Consider the following 27,120-nt stretch of genomic DNA (forward strand, 5'->3'; position numbering starts at 1 on the left):
CGACGTCGAGGAGGCCAAAAATATGTCTTGAACACAGTGGCGGATCCAGAAATTACTGTTGGGAGGGGTGAATTTCACAGTCTGGTACCTCACCGAACCTACAATTGCACTGTTTTATGTGACCAATATAAGGTTCTTTTAGCAGGAGAAACTTTGCTCTACGGATTAGCACTTTTAAGGGGCCCAGGGCGAATTCAAAGGCCCAGTCCGTTCTTTAAAATTTACATCTCAAAGTGAATAGATACAAAATCTTCAGGCATACGTCAGCAAAGGTATTTATCAAATTTAAATACCGTATTTCTTCGAATTCCAGGCATATCTTTTTCTCTGGTCTTTGTTCTTGAATTACCTTCTATTAGAATTATTATGTCATCTGCATAGTATATTTGCGCTTTTGATCTTCGAAATATTTCCTAATTTTTTAAGAGGTGGCTCCAGTTTATATTCCACAATTCGGGACCTCTGTGAACCTCCTTGCATTGTTGATTTTGAGGCCGTGAAGTTAGACATCTGATATGGTTCGTGGGCAATCTATGTCTCTCAAGGTCCTGAAAAGAAGCGGCCAAATAACGTTGGTACAGGTAGATGTCAGTTCAAAGCCTCACAACGCCGTCAACGTCTCTACCATCTGTGAGGGCCTCTTTTTTTCAGTTGGAAGAGGGATGCAAGGCCATTTGTACCTTACAGCCTTACGCCGGAGAACCAACTGCAATCGACTTGATATATCACTTGCAAATACACTCGATATAAATGTCGATTGCATCTGTGTATAACAAGATCTCACTTTCATGTACACAGAGATCTCTTTTAATACACCATTCTTCCTTTTGAGTCTGCAATACTGACTTGTTTAAATCTAAGGCAATAAAAGTTGCACAAAGCACTTGAAATACCTATCACTCAACCTAACCTACAAGCTTAAGGAATTACTTCGCAGACCCAAAAGGAAGAACCGTTAGTGGTCTTACATTACATACCTACTATCTGCATACCTACACACTGACTATCAAAACTTACTCCATTACACACCTACATTGCCTGAAGTGACATGGGAAAATCTCAGAGATTACTGTTATTACTGTAATTGTACCGTGGTAAGCTGGCCAAGTTCACCCCAGCATAACAACAGTGGACGCTGAGCTGAGCAAGAGTAGGACCTTCCCGACCCAGCAATTTTTCCAGAGCCGACAAACTCGTACAGCTCGGAAAACGTCATGTACTATCACACCTAGTATGGGGCCACCAACGCACAGGCAGGTCCATTGTCCTAGGTGGAACTTCCACGACGTCTCCTACCAAACGGTAGGGAAAAACCTTATCAGGGGAGATCCTACAGTTTTTCTTGCCATCCGAATAACAAGAATCCATGAGATATAGGGTGGAAACGTAACGTGTAAAGTGTATTTAATTTTTTTAAAAAATGCTTTGGTCAGCAACTATAATATGGAAACAAGGCATAACCGTGTTCAAGAATCCAAGTTACTTCAGGAAAATTCTGTGTGTTATATTTTGTTAGCACAAAATATAACACACATGATATAACTACAGTCCCGCAGAATTAACTTGAGAGAAATGCCCGCTCTGTGAGTGATGCAACAGCGCTCGAATTGGCTAGAGCGGGGGACTTCCCGTTGTAACGAGCCAACGGAAACTCTAATGTTCGGGCACGCGAAATGTTATCAACTATTGAAAGGACTCACGTGCAGTGACTGGTGAAGCAAGCGAAGTGGCAGTGCATAGATGGAGACTCCACGGATGATGAGCTCGGGTGTTTTCAAATTACGGATTAAAGGTAAAGAATAAACTGTTTATCCATTTATTGTGTAAAATAGAATACTTATAATGCTTTTATTTTTCTTAGAGCGTCCTCTTAATACAGTGATATTTCCGTTACACAATGTAATTACGTGGGTGACACTAAAAGTTTTTAGATGCGGCAACACTGATTGCAGCAATACATTGTCTCTAGGATATGTTGAAGTTAGTAGTCTGTGAAGTGTGATAATGCTGCAGAATTTATAGTTGTTAATTGTTGTGTGCCAGAAATTAGTCAATTATTGTCGTGTGTGTTCAGTAAAATGGATTTAACACGGGAGCACTTCAGAGCAATGATCCTTTATGATTTTCGAGCAGGTTTAACGCAGCAGCAATGTTATGAGAGGCTCCGAAATGCATTTCAGGAGGAAGCCCCATGCCGTGCGACTGTGTTTAATTGGTTTTTAGAATTTCGACGTGGACGTCAGAAACTCAGTGATGAATTACGTGATGGTCGTCCTGTGACAGCAACTTCTCAAGAAAACGTCGACAGAGTGCGTCGCATGATAGAGGAGGATAACCGGGTGACATATGCAGTTATTAGTGCAACACTGGGTATTGGTATGAGTCAGGTTCAAACGATCCTGCATGACCACCTTGGTGTCAGGAAGCTCTGTGCCAGATGGATCCCACACCATCTTACTCAGGAGCAAAAGCAGGCACGTGTCACATGGTGCATGAAAATGCTGGACAAATTTAACCAAGAACAATCAAATGCAGTGTATGACATCGTAACAGGTGACGAAACTTGGGTGTACTGTTATGAACCCGAGAGCAAACGACAGTCGACGCAGTGGATCTTCCCGGATGAAGACCCACCAACAAAAGTCAGGAAGGGACGAAGTGTTGGCAAACAAATGGTTGCCACTTTCTTCAGTCGGACGGGCCATATTGCAACAGTGCCGCTACAGGGACGTCGGACCGTTAATGCTGAATGGTACACTACGGTTTGTTTACCGGAGATCGTACGGAAAGTTCATGAAAAACGCCCACGAAGTCGCATTATTGTGCATCAAGACAATGCGCGCAGCCATACAGCAGTACGAACAATTGAATTCTTCAAAGCCTCCAACATCGAAGAAATGACTCATCCTCCTTACAGTCCCGACCTCGCCCCTTGTGATTTCTTCCTGTTCCCTAAAATCAAGGATACATTACGAGGTTCTTCATTTCCTACTCCCGAGGAGGCAGTCACCGCCTTCGTTCAGTGCATTCAAGAGGTGCCTGCAGATGTGTGGTCCCAGTGCTTTCACACTTGGTTTGAACGGATGAACAAGTGTATCAACTGTCATGGAGAATACTTTGAAAAATTATAGCATTCATACTTTTGGTCTCCAGTGTTTTACTTGCGCGTGCCTAAAAACATTTAGTGTGACCTATCGTATTTTTCAAATCTCCCATCTCCCGTTGTCAGCTGATTGCCCGTGATTCGCGTGAGAGTCAAGCTTTCGTTGTAGGTACTCCTGCAGCGGTGCCGGCAGCTATTTGTCTCAAGTCAATTCTGCGGGACTGTAGTAGATAAAATAGCAGATAAAGAGAATAACTAGCGTTCATTCTGCAATCTTATCTATCAAGCTGTATACAGCAGCGGTGATGCAGTGATGGGATTGTACGAGTTCAGGCGCCATCTAATTGAAATCTGGTTGGCAGGCTTTGTCACTCTAAGACCTATTGGCCACAGGGTTTATCTATTTTACAGATACACATATTTGAACGAATATAGCATTAATAAGGGTCCCGGCCCGGGTTCGAATGCCGGCCTGGGAATGGGTGTTCTTTGTGAATGTTCCATCATCTTCATTTTTGCCAAAAGTGGCAGAAAAGCGAAGTAAAATAAGCCAAATCAATAAACCTGCAGCATTAATAATACTATAAACACGCCGGTTCTGTGCCCGAGTGTGACCGACTAATCTCGATCGGGGCATGGGTGTTCTTTAATTTCATCACTAAATCCGCATCGTCGCTATTAGCCAGAAATTACAGAAAAGCGACTGAAAAATAATAAAATTCTAAAACTTACATACTATACTGCAGCTGCCAGCATCTCTCCACTTTTCAATGGAAATCCGATACATAATTGTTACGTTCAGTAAAAGTAGAATAGAATTCTTGTGCGTGTCGGGCCGTCAGTTTTTGGATGTAGTTTCATGGCTACTGTAACGAGCTTCAACAATGAACAATAACTGTTGCATGTTAAACATTGTTGTGCTGTTGAGTGTTAGGTCACGTTCACTTACAAAATAATCTAGAATGTAAAAGTAGTAGTTTCGAACTTAAAGAAAGTAGATATTGAAACTGAACCTGAAGTTAGTAAATATCTGAACTTAGCTAATTTTACTTTATTTAATATAGCCATTTTGACTTCGTTGCTTATTTCCTGTATCAGTTCATTTTGCATTGCAGAACGTGGATAATTATTGTGAATGTCATTTTATGTGTACGTCTGAAAAGTTCTTGTCGTAATTGGTCATATTTCGAAAGAAATTTCACCAAATCTGTGAAGTTTCCTTAATTTTCTGTTGTTTCTGCTGTGTATAATGTTTCTTGATGTTCTCGAACCGCTAAGTTACGAGAAGTGAAAATTGTGTTTATGCTTATCAACCTTTGTAAGAGAATGTTTCATTGTTGTTGTTTGGGTTCCTGAATATTCTAAAATCAGACGACTACCACCCGGTTTATTTAAAATACTAAAGAGTTGACGTATTCATTCAAATTGTAATGTTTCACTAGAATTTATAACTGGTTGAAAACATAATGTTGTAGTTTTAAGCCCACAAAAATTAGCGCCTTCCATCTATTTTACTCACTTCTATTTATTACATTAGAAAAAATAATAATAAGCCCACGGGACGCGAGGCTCCGGTCGCTCGCCCACTTCGCCCGACTTTGCTATGCCTCTGTTGTTATCATAATTCCTCCCATTGTCACGGTAAACTGAAGGTCAGATATGAGAAGTAAAAAAACTGAACGAAGATATGAAAACGCATTCTCTGCAGTGGTCTCAGGTCCGATTCCCTTTTGAGACACCTTTTAGACTCGTTCGGATCCAAATTTAAACTGTAGGTCCAGTTCCGATTAGCCTATCGTGAGCATACAGTGGACTTCTCGAGCCTGTTAAACGTGGTGATAAAAATAAAGAACGAATGAATGTTGAATATTATTAGGCATAATAATCAGTGGCGTGCCCAGGATTTTCGAAAGGGAGGGGTTATGTATACTTTTTCTTGGTAGTCAGCCCTCATTTTGTCATATTTTCCTACCTTTGACGTTCTTTTTTTAGGAATACTGGGCGAAAAGGGGGTTATAACGCCCATCAACTCCCCCTTGGGCACGCCGCTGATAATAATGTATCCAAAACATGGCAGTTGGGAGGAGTGATCGCCCCTATCGCCATCCCCGTGGATCCGCGCTACTTGAACATATATATTTTGTTATTAGTGAATAGTAGCCTATAAATTTTTAACAAGAATGAATGCTTTGTATCTTTATAAATAAGTTTGCTTTTTTTGTTAATTTTTTTGGGATTTGGTTGATTGATTAGGTTTGTTTTTGTTCGCTTTTCTGCCACTTTTAGATAACCGCGAAGATGAGGGTGAGTGATGACATGATGAAATTAATAGAGCGACACTCACGAAGGACATCCGTGCCTATGCCTGAACTCGAACCTGGGACCCTTTGCGCCGTAGCGCGTTGTGCTAACCAGTCCACAGAGGTCGACTTTTGTGGATTTTGAAGTGATGTGACATTATGATTACATATACACACCTCAATAATTATGAATTTGTATCATTAGAAGAACATGAATTATGAATTTCAAGTCTTTCAGCGCAGACAAATGGCGAGAGATACATACACGAAGAAAGGAAAAGAAGAATGCATTATGTTTGTGGATTTGGAGAAAGCATGTGATAAGAGTAAATGGGATGGAACTTAAAGAGATGCTGAAAAGAATTGTCATAGATTGGAAAGAGTTATATATGAAACAACAAGTTAGAAGAAATGACACAGTGAAGTGAAATCAGGAGAAGAGTACGATGACGATGCTGCCAATCACCTACGTTATTGAACATCTATATAGAATAGTAAGAAACTGATTTCAGAATAAGGTAGAGGGTAATAATACGAGGAAGAAAATATGAAATTATAAGATTTGTGGACGACATGGTCTTGTTAGCAGGAGGCGAAAGGACGATGAACAGAATGCTAGAATACTTATGAGCTCACTGAGAGCAGTGATAAAAATTCATGTGAACAAAACAATGATCACTGGCAAGAACCCAAGGAAAATTCGTAACATACCCCGTCGGTACGAGTAGAATCTTGTCCAAACTTGTCAGAACTTGCTTCGTTCGGTGCGAATAGACTCTCTCCTAGCAGTGTTACTCCTCTCAGCGATGACAATCAAAATACCACTTGCTTCCTAGATTCCCTGGTTTTGTTCATGTTGACCCAACCTTCCATTCACCTCCCCCAAGGTGAGCCACGGCCGCTTCCTGTGTAAAAACATCTTTCTCAAGAAAATCTAGAATCAAGTTTGGACAAGATTCTACTCGTACCGATGGGGTATGTTACGAATTAACGTGCGAATTCGAAGCCAAACTCTTAAACTGGTTGACAGATACAGATACCTTGGATGTATCACAGCCATAAGAGTGCGATAAGCTGCAGTCAGGAAGTCAAAGTGAGAATCTCAACGGCAAAATCTCAACGGCAAAGAAAGTGTTGTAATAGAAGAAGATGTGTGTCGAGTGTAGCGTTGTATGGAGCAGAAACCTGGGCGCCACAAAGAAGTGAGGAAAAGAGGCTGGCAGCTTTAGAAATGTAGCTAAGATGAAGAATGGCGAAAGTGAAAAATAAGACTGTAGATGCTGAAAGTTATCAAGAGAAGAAAAAAATAAATTGGCTGGGACACTGGCTAAGAAGATCCTGAAAAGGACGCACTGGAAGGAATGGTGAACGGGAAAAGGATCCTGATCAGATGATAGATGATATTAAATTAAGTGCATCCTACGCTGATATGAAGCGTAAGGTGCAAGATCGAAAAGCGTGAAGATTGCAATGATAAACCTGCCCACTGAGGCAGAAAGCTATGGATGAATTAAAGGTTTACTTTGATCTTTCTTCGTTTTATAGTTTTATGAATGATTGATGAAATGTTTTGGGTGCTTCGCCACGTATGTCCATTTTGCACCTTTCTAACTACGTATTTCCCCTTATCAGTTTTATAAATGAGTTTATTATAATGGAATAATGTAAATTTTAGGTGGTCCCAGTCTGTGTGTGTGTCAAGCAAAGAAACAACAGTCTGCTTGAAACAGGAAAAATAGATTTTAAATATATATATATATATAATAAATATATATATATATATAGAGAGAGAGATAGATAGGTATAGATATATAACTCAAACTACTACTTCTTCTAAACATAACATTTGTAGACAAATTTCGGTTTATGATGAAGCCCTGATGTCTAACGAACAAACCATGGGGCATTTTGTTTTGCCTAACGTAATAACAACTCCCAGGATATTTCTAAATGTTACCATGCGTTCAACTGAAATGTATTTAAAAAGTCCAAGGTAATTAAGCAAAATTCCAGCTTTACGAATTGCGTTCAGAGACCGAAAGTTCTGGGTGCTGGGTTCGATCACCGGCCAGGCCTTATCTCTCTCTCTCTTTGTTAACGTTCCTTCATAAAACAAATATAGCCTAATATATAATCACCTCATCGTCGCGATTAGCCAATAGAGGCAGAAAAACAGCAACAAAGAGGACAATTTAATAAGGTGATGAGATGTCTTGCTGCAAACCTAAAAACGACCCCTCAAATAGATCACTAACTGGAAATGACCCTTGGAATTGGCCGTACAACTAAATTTCCTAACTTGAACGTGCCCTATTTTTGATACAGGTTTGAAGCTATAACTTTAAATTAGGTACTTCGAAATTTATTTATTCACAATTGTACAAAAATCGAATTTGTGATGGAATCACAATTCGTTTTGCTATTTTTTCATACAAACCATTATTTTAAAAGAGCGCAGTTATCTTACAACTAACGTAAAATGACACTAGAGAGAGCAAGCACATACACATACACAATTATCAAACAATCTCACAAATCATCTTGATAGTTTGTAATTGGGAAAAAAATACACCGTGTAATATATTCGTGCATATTTATAAATGTCCTTAACCGACGGATGAATGAATCTCTTGGACAAATGACTTCTGGGCATGTTATCAATTGTAGTTAAATCTTGTGGTTAGACTATATGGCTAAAAATCTTTTCCTGGATCTTCCGTAGAAACCTCGTCTGCTGCGGTAGTTCCCGTATTTGTCACACATCCGTCCTGATTGTACTCCTTGTGCGTGTTCCACGCGGGCACATACTGTGGAAACAGAAAACAAATATTGTAAAAGAATGTGCAAATGTATGGGAAACGGAAGGATTAACAAACCACATGAAGTACCTGATAATTATAAGCAAAACCCTATTGTTGTTGACACTAGCGCCTGTCTTGCTCTCGGTCTTGTTTCTAACTGTCAGTATAGACAACACATATGTACAGTATTTCAGCTCACAAACTTTCGCAGCACCTAGAGGCGATTGATGCATAACTCTTCTTAATAGATTTTATTGTGTCATGTCTCGTTTCGACGATACGAACCGTCAAAAATCGGCATTACATTTTGACAGCAATTCTCGGTCTCCTCTCGATTTTACAGAGGTCTGTTTCGTTTTCGGTGTGGTCTCGATTGTGAAAGGGCCATCTTCATTCTCAAACACCAGCATGTATTTGTATTACATATAACAGTGTCATTTTTTCAGTAATATCCATGAATAAGAATTGTTGACGATTGGAAAAAAATGCTGTCGCTTTCTGCCTCTTCGGTTAGTCACGACGATGAGGATGAATGATAAACTGCATGATGGGACAAACACATTAAAGAGATAATCATTATAGGATAGGAAAATAATTCTTTTCTTAGCCCACAGACATTTAGTACTGTATTCATAATTGGAATGCGGCTTCCCCCCCCCCCACATATCAAAGAATGTAAATAAACCTTATTATCATGCAACTCACTTCATGATGTAACTGAAAAATCTCACTGCAACTTTCCTTGGACTTAATGTTGAACGTCTTTCACCGACGTTATTTGGGTAGCTCAAAGGAAGTTCGAAATGCTTACGTGCAGGTTTGAAAGCCGAATTATTTGATATGGGTTTTATTATTTTTCTTAAGTTTACTTCAAAAGGTTATGTTTCGTTGTTGTAACTTAGGTTGTTATAGGTATTTCAGATATTGCACACAATTGATCATCGTATTATGACCCTTTCCACAACAGTTGTCAACTGTTTGTATAGACAGGTACTCTTGGGAAGAGAAACATATGTCTCCACGGAAGTAGCAGTCAATTTCGAACTTGAATGTAGTACTTTGATGTAACATGAAAGGCCTCATACCTTAATAAAGGATTTTTAATTTACTAGTCCACCACTTGGCGGTCGCTGCCATAAAGGAATAGATAAGAGACTGCAATATGTTGCACATTGTAAATCTTGATAAGTTTGATCATAAAAGGTTTGGAAGTAGAAGGAAGGCTTAGGGTTGGCGCTCCCTGCAAGTTGAAGACTGCCGGAAACCGTCTGGAAGGATGGAACTAATCTGCAAGCACTTCCGTTGCAAATTCGTACATCTGGTGCAGCTCATAGCAGCTGCTCTATTCGCTGTTTGCTGTGTTGTGGTCCTGTTGCAGTTGAACGACCCTAAGGAATCCGTTGAGACTGTGTCGAATGAGGAGTCTGTTCAGACTGTGTCGACAGAAAAGGAAAGGAGGAACATTCTTATCTTAGAGTGCGGTTCAGACAACGAAGCAGTAGAACTTGGTGATGACGAACTACAAGAACTCACCGACCAGAATTGCGTAACAACAAACTGCTATGTCACGACCAATAGAAGCGTCGTTGCAGACAAAGAGATCCATGCTGTGGTTTTTGACAGATCGTGCGAAGGGTTGAGAAGCAGCAGACAAAGAAGATCGGCCAAAACACGTTTGTTTCCTTTGGAAACTGGTAGTGAGGAAGTTTATAAGTACAGGAGGTCTCATTGTAGCTGGGACGCCAGTTACCAATGGCATCCGTACCTGAGTGAAGTCGACGATTTCTTGGCCAACAGACTGAAACTTCCCAGGAATGTTACTAACTACGTTATCAAACCCAAGTACATTAATATGAGCCACTCGGGACACTTCGTCAAGGAGTTCAAGATACAGTATATAGGTAATAATCAGGATGAGGAAATCAAACCTAACTTCACACACTTAAAACCGTTGATATACAAGAAAACGAAGCTTGCGGCTTTCTTCTCTCCTGGTTACGGAAAAGTAAGCAAAAAAAGTTTATACTTCAAGTCACTAACCGAACTCATCCCGCTGGACATTTACGAACAGTGTTTAAAGTGTAAAAAGAACTTTGCATCCTGCCACTCTGTGCTGGAAAATACGTACAAGTTCTATTTCTTTGTAGAAGACCCGTTCATCAAGGACCACGTTGAGGAAAAGCTGTTGAATTTGTTTGAATTGGAGGTTATCCCTGTTGTGTATTCTTACCGTAAACTAGACAATATTCTTCCGCCTCTATCGTATATTGACATACGTAAATTTTCACCGAAGAATTTAGCGGAATATTTGAAGTTTCTGGACAAGAACGATGATGAATATAGGAAGTATTTTTGGTGGAACGATTTCTACGTTGTGAAACATATAGTTCCTAGCAAAGTTTTGTGCGAGGTGTGTGAAATACTAGAAGAAAATTGAAATTTTAAGATTGCATCATGGTGCGGGTCAGGAAATAAGAATGTGTAAAACCTGCCTTTGTGACTATTGTGCTAGTGATCTTCATGATTTTTTGCATTACTTCAGAGCTGATGTGTTTGGCTCAATAGACTGTGACATATCGTTTTTGAATAATAGTGCTAATCTTTGCGAGTTTACTGAAATTTCTCTAAGTGTTACTGTCAGTTAACTCAAATGAATTTCCCAATACAATACTGCTGTTCAATATTCCGACCTTACAATTTCCCAGTTTTGCATCTTCCAGAAAAATCTGTATTTTATCAGCCTCGAAAAGTTTTCGTCACTACTTTAAATGAATAAACATTTTCACTTACAGCATTGCATTCTGCCGGCATACTGTCTCTCTATGACGTAACTCAATGGTGAGCCATCAGCCGCGACGCACATACACTTTGAATCTGTGCATTGCTTGGGAGCATAGCTGCCATCTGGTGAGCAAACAGGAGAGTCTTTTCCAGTCTCTGCAGCTACTTCTTCCGTGCACGTTCTAACTTCCTCAGTGCCGGAACCAAGTTGACTTGGAAGTTCTGTAATAATAAAAACAGCTTCATAGAAATACGAGCACAAGTTCCTGTAGAGCAATTTTCATTCTATATTATTCCTAGAAAGTTCAGAACCGGTGATGTTGAAGCACTGTTTTCGACAGTATGCGAAATACTTATTTTGTTTCCAATGTCAATTCTTCGTATCAGAACTTGTTAAAGAATAGTTACTGGTTTAAGGTGATTCGCAAAGCGATTGCTATCACTGTGATATGTAGATTGTGAACTACCCAAGTTGATTTAGGATCTACAACTCCGTGCCTAATATATTTCATACAAAGCGTCAATCACGATAAACTAATATTTCCAATATTTTCTCTTCAGCAGTGATACGTAGTGCAAAAACATGTACAGTAAATTTCTAATTGGATATACAGGGTGTCGCAAAACTCTTTCAACAACGCTTGGGAGCTGGTAGATATCACAAAAACAAGTAACTTTTTCCTATACAGTTTAACTCGAAAGCGCTTAGTTTCTGCGCTATAAGCGCTTAAAGTCTATCCTGTACGTATGCAACCCAACACAGCAAACGCTTGCTCTCGCATAACTAGCAGGGGCGCGTGGCAGGGTTGCCACTAGCGTTCCTCGTTAAGAGAGACGACTTGAAAACAACATCTTGGTAGTCTTCCCTGAGCAAAATCCAAAACATTAATGGTACTTGCGATGTTGTAAGAAGCATTGACAGTATTTATAAACTGACCAAGACAAATAATGAGTAGACTGAAATTCAAGATTACTCATTCTAAAATATCTCCATAATTGATTGATTGATTTGGTTTATTTTAATTCGCTTTTCTGCCACCTTTGGCTAATCGCGAAGATGAGGATGATATGATGAAATAACAAATGACACCAATGTCTAGACCAGGATTTAAACCCGAGACACCTGGCGCCGTAGCGAGCTGTGCTAACCACATCACCACGGAGTGTTTCGTGTATCATGCAAGATCAACAATTGCAAGGAACACGTGAGATAGAGGAAATCCACGAACGAACAATGTAAGCATGATGTGTTTGAGGCCTCGTTTCGAACAAGCAGACTGTAATGTTATTACAATTTATTTGAAAATTATTCCTATCTGTTCTAGCGTTATTACTAATCGTGTTGTCTTATAAGGAAATAATTGCGAGGCTCTTTTAATTTAATGATTGATTGATTCATTGCTTGATTGATTTGCTTTATTTTACTTAGCTGTTTGTGCCACTTTTGGCTAATTTACGAAGATGGTGATGAGTGATGATGATATGAATAAATTGATGAATGGACACTCACAAACATACATGCCCACGCCGGGATTCGAACCCAAGATCCCTAGCTTATTTTAGAAAACAGTGGCAACCTATAAATTGTACTGACAACTGATATGCATGTAAGAAAAATTATGTGTTTTAAAAATTGGTATCAAGAAAATTCCAACGATTATTTGCAATACTAGGAACATGCGAATAAACCCCCCCCCCCTCTCTCTCTCTCTCTCTCTCTCTTTCTCTCCACTCAAACTGGTTAATCTTGAAAGCTCTATTAAAGAAGTTGTAGGAAGAAATTAATATTTCATTGAAAGGAATTACATTGAGTTCTGTGCATACTTACTGCCTGTACTAGTTTGTTCTGCACTTCACGATATCGTTTGATATTGGTACATCAAGAGAAATCCTCGTGATTTACACTCTTTTCATGTGTGCGAATTAGTTTTCTCATTTTGTGTCTTTGCTTTGCATTCTTATCATTGAACGTGGAAAAAAATAATCAAAAGGAAACCATTGAGTACACGTCATAAATTGTACATATTTATTATTCATTGTAGTAACTTGATATCAACATTGAAATGTAAGAGTAATATTTTCGGAAGGCACCAAAATGTCAACTTTTAGTTCACCCTGGAAACAACGTTTTGTAGCAAACGAGCGAGATTCTGACATCTAGATGAATTTCCGGAATAATTCTTGTGAATTTATATTATTCTCATTGTACGTAATTTTCCTGCACTTTCGGGCAAATAGTAAATACGAGGACAAAACTTTCCGGTGACTTTTTTGTCCAGGTCGGAACTCGTGTCCGGAACATTCGGTAGAGAGAGATCATGTGTTGATCACTAAACGTACTCAGTCACCGAAGTGGCTCAAGAACATTCATCTGCCGGAGATTTTTCTTTCTTTTCAGCCTGCTTTTTATAACGAACTCGATTTGCAATAGCGCTAGTTCACAATTTTCTAATAAATAAATTGTAATAACATTACAGTCTGCTTGTTCGAAACGAGGCCTCACACACATCATGCTTACATTTGTTCGTTCGTGGATTTCCTCTATCTCACGTGTTCCTGGTCTAGACATTGGTGTCATTTGTTATTTCATCATATCATGGGTTGCATACGTACAGGATAGACTTTAAGCGCTTATAGCGCAGAAACTAAGCGCTTTCGAGGTAAACTTTATAGGGAAAAGTTACTTGTTTTTGTGATATCTACCAGCACCCAAGCGTTGTTGAAAGAGTTTTGCGACACCCTGTATAACTGACCTTAACAACTTTATGTGGTCATTACTGAATATTAGTATCAATGAAATTCGTGAACCTGAAATGACGGACTTTGAATCTCACGACCGAAGTTCCTGGGTTCAAGTCACGGCCCGGGGTATGGTCGTTCTTTGTGAGTGTCCCTTCATCAATTTCAAGTAATCATCACTCATCCTCATCGTCGCTATTATCCAGAAGTGGCAGGAAAGCGATACTAAATAACAAAAATACATACGCGCATACGATATGATATAGTTATTTATTTCTCACGTGGACTGTTGCAAAAAATATTCAAACAATTAGTAATCAATAGCTCTACAATGTTAGTATCATGCAGTTATAAGATTCCCACAAGTAGATATGTATGTATTATTTTAAATGTAGCTCTGTGTGCAGCTTATACAGATTAGGTGGCTGAACGGCCCCAGGATGAACCCCGCCCGCTTTATAATACAACGTATTATTATTATTATTATTATTATTATTATTATTATTATTATTATTATTATTATTATTATTATTATTCACGTGTGATAACTTGACCTGCCAACTAGTAAAAGTTCCCAATGATAGATTTTTGTACGGCTAATAGTCTTTAGTTTCCCATCCGGTTTTAACAGTCAGAATTGAATTACAAAATAATATGGTTTCTAATTCATGTTGCATTAAAAGAATAACACCATTAAGCCTTGTTTCCATGATTATGAAAAAATATAAATATGCTGACCAAGGCAGTAATTTATTTTAATAAAAACATAAACTAAACGTAACGTTTCAACCTTCTAGCAAGGTCTTCTTCAGACTCTGTATCAAGTACAAAAGTAAACTTTACGTTTAGTAAAGTTAAGTTACGTTTAGTTTATGTTTTTAATAAAATAAATTACTGCCTTGGTCAGCATATTTATATTTTTTCATTAAAAGAATATTTCTAATATTGGTTTGTCACAAAATAAATGAATCTGTATTTACACTAAGCTTACCCAACGGTGGTACACAGGTACCCGACTTCTTGCTGCACATAAGTCCTGACTTGCATTCGGCTACTGCAGGAATAACAACCTTTCTCATGCACGATTCTCCTATGTCTGAAAAGTATAATGAAATAGAAGAAAGACATGAGAATCAGTCATTCGTGTGGAAAGTTTATATTATCATTATATTTCAGTCGTAATTTTTTGTGTGCTGGCATTGGTGACTTGTACAGTAGAGTGGAGTTCATAAGTATTACGAAGCCAATTGTCCATCACCACGGTTAATGTATTTGCTTTACACCCAATGAGAACTTCGAGAATTGAAACAAAACTTCCAATAATCTATAGGTACTGACCAGAGGCCTGCACAAGACCTGGAGCAGACTAGGGATGGCCAGATGCGGATCCTAGCGGATCCGAAATCCGGATCCGGTTGGTTCCGGATCCGGAATTTTCAGATCCGGATCCGGATCCGGATCCGGTACTTTCGGATCCGGATCCAGACTTTTCGGATCCGGATCCGTTTTGCCATCCCACATGCGCTTCTTTGGAAAGTAAGAATGTGCTTATAACATATTGTTACCTGCTAATATACATATATATATAATATACATACACACGCGTGTGCGCGATTTGTAATTAATTAATACACTTACAAGGGAGGTCTAAGTATCCCCCTCCGATTTCCATGAAACTTGCAGGGCCCAAATGAAGAAATACGTGTTTTCTTGTTTCGACAAAAAAATTGTTCTAGGGGGCAACTACCTCTCAAATGTCAAAATGAGGACAAATTGAAGTGGAGATCTGACCGCTGTGTTCCCCTCCGATTTCCATGAAACGTGGCAGGTGTATAGTAGGGATGGCCAGATCCGGATCCTGGCGGATCCGAAATCCAGATCCAGAACTCTTTTCTTTTAATTTGTAGAATTGTAACTGTAGAACAATTGTATATTTTTTGTATAACATTTCTATCTTGTTATATATGTTAAAGGTTTCATCCTGGAATGGAATGTCTCACATTTATGTGTGTTTTCATTCCACCCCCCCCCCCTCAAATGTCAAGGTGAGGAGAAATTGAAGTTGGAATCTGACCCCGAAACCACGTAAATATGGCATAGAAAGAAACAGGGGACATACGGCCTCTCTATACACCTATCAAATTTCATGAGAATCGGAGGGGGACACAGGGGTCAGATGATCCTCACGTCAATTTGTCCTCATCGTGACATTTGAAGCGGGTTTTGCCCCCTAAAACAGTTTTTTAGCCGAAACAAAAAAAACACGTATTTCTTGCTTTGGGCCCCTCTATACACCTGCCAAGTTTCATGAAAATCGGAGGGGGACACAGGGGTCAGATCCTCACTTCAATTTGTCCTCATCTTGACATTTGAGGGGATTTTGCCCCCTAAAACAGTTTTTAGCTGAAACAAAAAAACACGTAATTCTTCCTTTGGGCCCCTCTATACACCTGCCACGTTTCATAGAAATCGGAGGGGAACACAGGGGTCAGATCCCCACTTCAATTTGTCCTCATCTTGACAATTGAGTGGGTTTCGCCCGGTAAAACCGTTTTTAGCTGAAACAAAAAAAAAACACGTATGGCTTCCTTTGGGCCCCACTATACACCTACCAAGTTTAATGGAAATCGGAGGGGGACACAGGGGTCCGATCCTCACTTCAATTTGTCCTCATCTTGACATTTGAGGGAGTTTTGCCCCCTAAAACAGTTTTTTAGTTGAAACATAAAAAACACGTATTTCTTCATTTGGGCCCGTTTATACACACACCTGCCAAGTATCATGGAAATCGGAGGGGAACACAGGGGTCAGATCCTCACTTCAATTTGTCCTCATCTTGACATTTGAGGGGGTTTTGCCCCCTAAAACTGTTTTTTAGCTGAAACAAAAAAAAACGTATTTCTTCCATTGGGCCCCACTATACACCTGACAAGTATCATGGAAATCGGAGTGGGACACAGGGGTCAGATCCTCACTTCAATTTGTCTTCATCTTGACATTTGAGGGGGTTTTGCCCCCTAAAACTGTTTTTTATCTGAAACAAAAAAACACGTAATTCTTCCTTTGGCCCCACTATACTGCCACGTTTCATGGAAATCGGAGGGGGATACTTAGATAACCTCTCTTGTTAGTCTTACACTTTGTAATTATTTAACACTGCATATATTATAATGTTTTATTTTAATTTGTAGAACTGTAACTGTAGAACAATTGTATAATTTTTGCATAACAATTCTCTCTTGTTATATGTGTTAAAGGTTTCATCCTGGAATGGAATGTCTCACATTTATGTGTTTTCATTTCCAATACATTCGAATGATAATGAATACATATTCGTTTCAATGGCATTTACAAAATCACCTCTTCTAACATTTTATGTTAAACAAGTAAGATTATTTTTGTGCACGAGTGTGTTAGCCGATGCGTAGCAAAGTATTTTAGGAACAACACTTGAAAAAAATTCTTGTAGGACTAACGAAAAATTTCTTTGTAATCGAAGATCATAATACCTTTTAAGGTGTGGTAATATTATAATGGGATTGAGATACGAAACTCTCGGATCCGGATCCAGATCCGAATCTTTGGGACCCGGATCCGGAACTCTCGGATCCGGATCCAGATCCGAAACTTTCAGACCCGGATCCGGATCCAGATCCGGTAATCTCGGATCCGGATCCAGATCAGGGACTTTCGGATCCGGATCCAGATCCGAAACTTTCAGACCCGGAATTTTCGGATCCGGATCCGTTTGGCCATCCCTAGAGCAGACCCGTTCGCGAGACATCGCTGCTGAAATGCCATGCAACCTGCGCAACACCCTCGCTTGAGCAGCTTGTCTGACCACCTGCCCAGATCGTTCCTGGCAGGCATTGTAGACCCGCCGGGTACCCGCAGTCTTACGATACCTAGTAGGTCTCAGTTTGTTCTTTCCATCAACTGCAGGCCCCTCCCTCTGCATGACGTAGTTGCTTCGAGTAGAAACTGCACCGGGCCCACACCGTTCTGCGGTGTTGCCAACTGCAATAGATTTTCACTACTTAAAAAAGGGAACTCAAAGCTTCGTAAGCCACATCACCAATGAAATGAGATTTACGAATGTTGCTACCCACCCCCCCACACACACACACACATTGAAATAGGTTTTCCGTGGCACAGGATCCATAAGTATATGTCGTAAACAACCAATATACGTATATATAGTGATATAGGGCAGGACTGAAACATATCACGTTCGACGCCGAGGTCGCGAGTCGAACAACACACTGTTCTACTGCGAACACCAGGGCCGTAGCCAGCCAGGGGCATTGCCGTTACCCTCGTTTGGGGAGGGGGGTTTCAAGTGCTTGGATAAACGTGCCAACAACAACAATCACAATAATAGCAATAAAGTAGAAGTCCATCTACAATATTTTCTTTTCACATGGAGCGACGTATTACATAATCAATTCATCCAACTCGTAACAAACCAACATTAATAGCAAATAATATCACGGGCCGCCATAGCATTCTCTGTTTTAAAACTTTTCTCACTTAGATCGTTCGGTGCTCAGGGCCGACCCCCGCTACCCCTTTGCTACGGCATTGAACTTGATGAGAGTGTATAATATTTTATAACATATTTCTACTTTCGTAAAATTTGAAATCAAGGGGTTGCAATTACCCCTCCACCCCCCCCCCCACCCCGCAGGTGCCGTTGGCCGTCTGGAATAAAAATGCAAGAAAAATATGAAAATTAATTCCATCTTGAGTACCCTTTACCCCTGCTACTCTTAAATTCTGCTAGCCTGTTTTTTCTTGTACTTTAATGTTTGACCCCTCCGCTAGACTTAATTTCCGTCCAAGGTTGTGAGCAATACACCCTGCCCCCTCTGGTTGCGCCACTGCGTGCCTGGTTAAGACACCATGCAATGAAAAACAATTAGTTTTCAGTGAGGAGATTTTTGTTTGCTCGATCATTCATTTATATAAATGAAGCTGTAATACTGCGTGCATTTCCTGGCAATAAGATAAAAACTGCTTACGCTGAACTGAAATTGCTTAGTATATAAATTCTCCTTGGAGGAGAGAGCTCCTTCTAGGACTTCGTAGGATTTAGGAGCTACGTAAGTAGGCAACACTGGCTGTAGCTGTCCACGTGCTGATGAAACACCTGGAGCGACACGCTGCCGGAGGGCTGTTTCCTTCCAGCAGGTTTTGCAGGCGCCCGGGTCTTGTTCAATGCCCAGTTACCTTGTAAGCGCAGAGCGCCTTGAAGAACAAGAACCCGGGTAAAGACGCAAGTCGACTCGTTGCCGTGGGCAGGCGAGCAGGTATACCTGTCCTCGCGGGCAAGCGGGCAGTGGGTAGGTAAAAGGCAGACTATGCAGCCCTCTAGTACTGACAATCTATGCACCATCATATAGAAATCTATTCCTTCAAAACTCATAGGATGCAAGAGTAAAATTGATGAAAACAGTCATGGACAATTTCCCAAACAAGCGGTGTGCACCCCACTGTACAGTCACCGGCAATAAAACTGGACGTCTAGATCCTGAAATACTCGCTTCCCTGCAAGGCATTATGTGTGTTGCCTAACTACAGCGCTGATAGAAGTTGTCATTTAAATTTTGCTATTGACATCCACTTATCGCCGTTGAGTTAGGCAACACACATAACACATTTGCCCAGAAGCTAGTATTTCAGGATCTAAGTGACCCATTTTTATTGACGGTGACTGTACATCTGGAAAACAACAAAGGCACGAACACGTTTACTTCAGTGCTCAAGAACAGATATATATATTTTTTTATATTTAAGTCCACTTTACGCACAGGAAGCTAATCAGTACTCGACCTACACTTAAAGTGGGATCCGAACCAATTGTACTTCCACCAGGATCGAACCCGGGACCCCTCGATTACAAGGCGACGACGTTTCCACTACTCCATCGGAGAGGCCTGGTCGTCCATAACTGAGAATCTATTGTATACTTAGTAATGAGATATCGATAATTGACGAAGATATTTCCTCTGGATATCGACCATTTGAGTTATGGAAACATTAATTGATTAATTTTATGTTTTACGTCCACTTTATGCACAGTAAGGCTAATCGGGACTGAACCTACAGTTTAAAGTGGGATCCGAACCACTATGTGCCTCCACTGGGTATCGAACCCGGGACCCCTTGTTTATAAGGCAACGACGCTACTACTGCTCCAACGGGGAGGCCCGAGTTATGGAAATATATCACACAGAATTAGTAGATTCCCTAAGTGCAAGAGGAAATTATGCGTTTATCTCCTTACTAATTGTTTATACAGTGAGGTTGCACGATACTTTCTATTGACCCCTAACAAATACTAGACAGGTGGCAACAACGACGAGTACCATTGCAAACACTTCGCTTGAAGCAGCTCTTTGAAGATTTATGTCTGTTGTTTGCTGAAGAAGTTTGTGGCACGTGACCATTACCAAACAACCTTCGTGCTACTTTCTCTGCTTATGCTTAGTTTATTCTGGCCATTATGTGAGCATCTACGGGTCATAAGTGGGACATTAGGTTCCATCACAGTCCAAAATCAATTATATATTGACACCCCGCAGCATTGTAAGTTATTTCTTCCCTCATATGTTTATTCTTGGTGACAATGTGGGTTTACAAGAGAAAGTTAATTGCATTTAGTAAGTCTAAATCACAATATGGCAAAAAAAAAAGTTTTGTTTTTCAGTGAGTAGTTCTGGATATTCTGATGTAGGAACAACCAATTTTATAATAATAACAATAATAAAAAATATTATTATTATTATTATTATTGCTATTGCTATTATTAGTAGCTAATATTATCATCGCAAAAGATGGGGCAACATACGGACTTTACGAAGAAAATGTACACTACCGCTTTTTACACTTGCATGTCACAACAGGGTCCGGATTCGAATCCCGGCCTGGACATGGTTGTACTTTGTGAGTGTCCCTTCATCAGTTTCATCATATCATCACTCATTCTCATCTTCGCGATTAGCCAAAAGTGACAGAAACGTAAAGTAAATTAATCAAATCAATAAAAAAAAGCATGTCACACTAATATGTCATTTCAGAGGGAGACCCGAAAAAATAGTCCTTAGAAAATTAATATGGCTATAATTTTTTTCGAAATGGAACATAAACTTTTTAATAGCTGTTAAGGGCGCTCAATCAGTGGAACATGTTAGGTCTTAAATTCAAAATTAATACAGATGTCTTCAAAAAATTGATGTGGGCTAAGAAAGAGAGAGATATCTTAACTATCAATATGTATTCAAGGGCCTTTGAATGCAAGTAAGAAGCCTGTGCTCTGAAAAGGTTAGGGAGAGTCATGGGGACATAATGAGAATTCGTGCCACTCAAAATGGCTATAATGCCTATTCAAGGCTGCGGGGTGCACACGTATTGCTCAGCAAATTGTCCATGACTATTTTCATTAATTTGAACCTTGCGTCCTACGTGTTTTTAAGGAACTGACTTTTACGTGTGCTGAGGTTGCTAGCAGCTTGTTTGTTGCTTCAAATCTTGAAGTTCCCATTGCGTAAAACAAAGACAATAAGCTTGGTGATGGACAATTTGCTTAGTAATTCTTTTACGCGTCCCACCCTACCATTGTTTCCAAGAAATGTTTACAAAGGTTAACACCAGCACAGAAATCATTAGAAACAGGATCGTTCTCGTTCACGTAGTTTGCAATTTCAGCGACAGACAGTACACGCGACGGAATCTTGGAAAGATAATAACATATCACTCACAAGCTATTTCTCAGATGCACGCAATGAGATGCAAGATGCCAGAGTAGCTGAAGTGACCTCTTCGCCGAAGCATATCAAGTGTAAAGTCTTGCCTAACTAACCTCGTATATCGTGACTGCAGAAAGGGCTGAAACTGGTCTACCCAGGCAGAGTTTTCTCATTCAATTCGTCTCAACAAAAGACGATCGATTTCAGGTCCCACCCCCTGCCACCCTGCAAATTTGCAGTGTTCATTTTTTAAAAAGTAGAAAATAAGGAGAATAAATAAACGAAGAAAACGAGTTCACTCGAAAAGCTGAGCATAAATTGCAGGTAAAAGATTAGAACTTCTTGTTTTGATATCCTGCCAATTAATGCAAAGAAAAAATGGTTTCACGAGTTTTCAAGATTCCAAAAATGTGAGAGGTCACAGAACGTAAGCTTCATGACTTGAATTTCTTCCTAAATTCGAAAGATTATTCTTGGACGAAGTGTATAAAATTTGTAGCATAATAACTGTGCATTTCAGTGTATTGACGGTAAAATATTGGCAACGCTGAATATTTACTCATCTGGTATAGGGAGTAAAAGACTCTTCCAAAGATAATAATAACAATCAATAATATAATAATTTATTTTTGTTTGTAACTATTTTTTTCTTAGTTATTATTATTACTGCTACTATTCAATTTTTATATTTCTAGCGAAGCCTATAAAAGCAGTCGATTAGAATATTTGAAATTTGGTAAATTTCGGATATCGGACAAACGGATTTCTTCAAATTTACAGAAGAAATTACTTACCGAATGCAGTTTATTTATACTTGTGGAAGTTCGGGTAAGTGTTTTCTCGCATCGTTCATTGAATTTTGCCGGTAAATCATCAATTTTTCCATATAAATGTGTGACCGATGCACGAAAGCTCTTGGATCCATTTACTTCCAGGTGGATGTAGCCTGTGTGTGATGACGTAATCACGGTCAATTCCGGCCAGTGTTTCCAAACACGTGTTTTTGTAACTGAAGAAGGTACGTTTCCGCAAATGGTTTGTGGGGCTATGTGTCAATGGTTCGTGGGGCTATGCGAGAATGGTGTGTGGGGCTACGCATTTTATTTTCGAAACCAATTTTTAACTATTGTAACCTATACGTGACCCAACCTAACCTAACCTTACCGGAAATGGTTCGTGGGGCTATGTATGAATGGTTCGTGGGGCTATGCGTCAATGGTTTTTTTGGGTGCAGTGGGGTGGAAACACTGTATGCCGAGTACGGTAGTGAAACTGTGACCGCCATTTTGCGTGTTACCGAAGGCAAAAAGAAACGAAGAAAACTTACTCGATATGTCGCAAATAGAGCTTATTTCCGTGAAATAAGCGAAATGCAACCTTCAACAATGTTTCTCAATGCAGAATACGCAAGTACGAATATTCAAATTAAATGAACTAGCAAATTTCAGCCGTTTGTCCGATATCCGAAATTTACCGAGCTTTCCAAATTTACCTCAGTTGCAATAAATTGCCTTTAAGGTCGCTATATCTGAACCCTTTTACCTGAAGGGATATTTACCACCAGATACGCGAGGTTACTACAAAAGTTGGAAGTGCTTTCAAACTTGCTTGTAGAGCCGTGTCACAGATTAACGTGTTGGGTGAATAAAGCGTTGGATGTTTAAGAGTGGAAAGGAAATTTATTCTCTGTGTACTGTGACTGTTGGTTAGCCTGTGCTAACAAGGAAACAGTATACGAAATTTGTGAACCATTCTGCCTGAAAGGTTCCAATCTTGAATCCCTTTTGTTGCGTTGAGACAGAAGAAAACATATTCAGAAAAGGATAAGATTATCAGAATTTAAAGTGCCCAAATATTTCCTTCGTTCCTGCTCTTGAAGGCCTGGAAGCTAATTTAACCTTCGCAAGACAAACCTGCACCTTCGAATTCATTGTATGGAGAGCAAGCAGAACTATGGCGTAACCACGTCAATTGCGTCACTGCTGCCATCTGCCTATTGAAATTGACTTTCCACTGCAGCTAACGAAGGTTTTTCCACGTAACCATCGTCTAAGACGTGATGGCAATCTTGATTTTGAAGAAGAGCAACCGACCTTGGCTTGCTTTTTCCTCCGAGTCGGAAACGTTCACGAAGTTACCAGTTTAAAAAAAATGGGAGAGGGTACTGAATCCTACTTCCGTGTGTAAATCGAAATGCACCCTTTACATTGTTGTTCTTGACAGGCACGTATCTAGAAATACATTTCGGAGGTCCAACCAAATGTCTCAATAATAATAATAAAATATTCATTAAATATGTAAATTAATTGATATTGTATTGTTATTATTAAATGAATAGGTACAAATATGGTAAGATAATAGATATACGAGATAACAACATGTATTCATTAATATATACATTACATCATGTAATTAACACCGCTAAAATGTGTATATAAACAATTGCCCTGGCAAGGAAATTAATGTCAGATAGATAAGTAATTGAAAATTTATTGAAATGAGTAACAAAAAAATGAGTTAGATCTAATTGTAATAGGCAAAAATAATTCTACGGTGATCACTTTTAAATGCCTATTATAATTGACGAAAAGTAAAGTTTCTGATTAATATTTTATGAATATTACCACAAGTAGTAGTGTGCATAAATCTTTGGAACTGTCCTTCAAAGCCGTGCGATTAAACACCTTGCCTTCTAATAAGTTCAGCGAAAATAAATAACCATCGATTACATAACATATGCTAAACAATTCTATTTTGATTATATAATTCTAGTACTTGGTAAGTCTTTCGGGAAGGGTACGGACCCGCTGCCCCCCCCCCTAAACACGTCCTTTGTTCTTGATAGTCAATTTATCTTTTGTGATTGGTTCTATTTGCAAAATAAATGCTGTCTCGGTATCCGAGCGTATATAGTGCTGAGTCACCGATGGTCATATGTTCGAGTCCTGGTGTGGTCATGGTGTTACTTTCCATCTCTACATCAATTAAATTTAATCAGGGGCCTCCCCGATGGCGTAGTGGTAACATCATCGCCTTTAAGATTAATACAAATACAAAGTGATAATATTCATGTTCGCAGTTCATACAAAATGGAATACAATGAAGAGAAGGGCCTCCCCGATGGCGCAGTGGTAGCGTCGCCGCCTTGTAATCAAGGGGTCCCCGGTTTCGATACCCGGTGGTGGCACATAGTAGTTCGGATCCCACTTTAAACTGTCCCGATTAGCTTTACTGTGCATAAAATGGACTTAAATCAACAACAATGAAGAGAATCGGAAATTGAAGATAATTCATGAAGATGTTGAAATAATAGTAAGGAATGGGTTACAAAATACAAGGACGCTGCGGTTTTTGTGGTTTTACACAACTTCGTCATCTTGCTGTATACGCCCTTCGCAAAGATGATGTGGCAGGAAAAACAATGATTGAAAGACAGACTCAGCAAGTAATTCTGTGGAAATGATCTCGTCAGTAGGTCAAAAGTTTCAAATCATTGTGTTGTATGTGTGTGTTGTGGGGGGTGGCGCTATGATGAGATAGTTTGGGATTATTATTCATTGTGTAATAAACTTGCACACCAACTTCTATCTGTATAACTCTGAAGATTTTTTAGATACAGATAAGCTAACATTCATCTCACAGAGAAAGAGAAAGATAGAGAAGAACGGACAGTGAGACAACGATAAGAGGGTTGGTGGCGATCGTAACCCCTCCTCTTTGGGCCACTATTCCTAAAAAAAGAACGTCAAAAGCAGGAAAAGATGAAAATATGATTGGGTTACACGGATATTACCTTGTTTTCAAGCATAGGAATACACGCAATACTTACATCGCATGCATGAATGAAATTGAACATGCTTGAAATGTGACGCTGTAAAGAGGACCTCAGCATACTCAAATGAATGGAAACACTACAAAACATTGTTGGTTTTTAAGACCACTGTATGCACAAATAGGCTACAGTGGGATCCGAACCACTGTCCAATGTGCCTCCACCGGGTATCGAACCCGGAAACCCCTTGATTACAAGGCGACTACATTATACACTACAAAGTATCATGGATGACAGGAGAGGGAGTCGAACCGGGCCGTCGACCCCCGACTCCCCTCCCCTGGAAATGACATGGTTTATTTCAAAGTTTGAATTTATTAGCTGAAGGTTAGATCCAAAACCATATTATGAGGCAAAAAATATAACAAGAGATTTAACCCCATCTGGTGCGGCATCTTGATATTTAAAAGAGGTAACATAAATACAGTTTATTTAGTTTATATTCGAATGGAATAACCTAAGTAAAAACTGGCTTAGATGAGAAGAATGAGTGTAAAATACAGGAGCCAGATTGTTTTTTTTTCCACATACTACCATTTCATCCAAGCAACTTCAGTAATTAGAGTTGTATGTGAAACGTTAAGCAACATAATAGACTAAATTTCCCCATAACTTACAAGCATTTTCTTGAACGGGGTATGTAAAAGCTAATGGGAAAAAATAACTATGCATTTCAGTATACTGACTGTGTGAAATATAAAAAGATAATGAAAAACCAGTTGTGCGGGATATGCGTTCATCTGATGAATGTAGTTTAAAAGTCTATCCAAGGATGGAATAATAATAATAATAAATTTAGAATAAATGTGTTATTTTTTATTAGATTATTATTAATGTTATTATTTCTACTCTTCAAGCTTTATTAACGGCCTGATCCCTACCCTTTCAAAAATTTCTGGCGACGCCGGAGTTTCAAGCGACAGAACCTCATTAGCCTGAAATAATCCAATTCCTACAAAATAATGTATAATTCCACAGTCCGCTGTGTTTTGCTACATGTTTCACAAGTTATATACATAAGAATCTAGGTATATCTTAACACTTTTAATAAGCTTTGTGTTAAAACAAAATGTGCTCAACATCCTTGAGATTCTGGAAATCTTAAGATAAGTTTCCACTTTCCATAAGAATACCGAAAGTACCTTTCGCATCTCCTCAATGCTCCACATAGAAATACCACTTTCCTTGTCTAGAGGACACACATATCCCGGCGCTTCAGGTGTGCGAATGTTCTCTTCAGTTTCATATTCACACAATCATTATCTCCGCCTTCCCACATGTTCATCGTCTTGTGAAAGAGAACTTCTAAGCTATAATGCTTAATGAGGATATTTTCGAAAGCTTCTTGAAAATGATAGTGTCTTAATTTATGGATTGCATTTCGCCTACCTGCACTTCTTACATGGAACATCCAAATTAGCTGCTTCTAATTTTCCCTCAACCGTAATGAACTTTTTATTTTATTTTCTCTTCTATAAATAACATCTCTTCAGTAATTATGTCATTAAAATGGAAAAAAAGGGTCATTAGCACAGTACCTCAAACCGTTCATATTTATACACACACACTAGTGGTGTAGCAACCTCCCCCGCAATGCCCCGAGATGTAGGGGCCTCGCAATGTTCTCTCTGTGCTCCTAAAATATTTTGTACTCACAGAAATTCAATAGAGAGACTATGTGGAAGAGACTAAGCTAATTACGGCACATCCATCCGTCGACAATATTTTTCACTAAGGGGCCTCCAATATATAACTTGCCGGGGGAACTGTGCTACACCACTGACACACGCACATACACTGTAACATGAATGTACAG

At 39.4% G+C, this 27,120-nt stretch overlaps 1 protein-coding gene across 1 annotated transcript in view; it reads right to left on the reverse strand.

Moving 5' to 3' along the window:
- Positions 1-7,758: 7,758 nt before the first annotated feature.
- The window catches only part of LOC146003998 (uncharacterized), a 59,951-nt gene continuing 40,589 nt past the window's right edge, over positions 7,759-27,120 (reverse strand). The window contains exons 3-5 of the mRNA XM_083142545.1: positions 14,716-14,820; positions 10,995-11,207; positions 7,759-8,210 (exon numbers count right to left, since the gene is read on the reverse strand). Of these exons, the coding sequence (XP_082998671.1) occupies positions 8,089-8,210; positions 10,995-11,207; positions 14,716-14,820 (440 nt within the window). The 3' untranslated portion in view covers positions 7,759-8,088. The remainder of the gene's footprint in view (positions 8,211-10,994; positions 11,208-14,715; positions 14,821-27,120) is intronic.

Source organism: Lepisma saccharinum, chromosome 21 (genome assembly GCF_977018435.1).
Source record: "Lepisma saccharinum chromosome 21, izLepSacc3.1, whole genome shotgun sequence".
In the NCBI taxonomy this organism is placed as follows: domain Eukaryota; kingdom Metazoa; phylum Arthropoda; class Insecta; order Zygentoma; family Lepismatidae; genus Lepisma; species Lepisma saccharinum.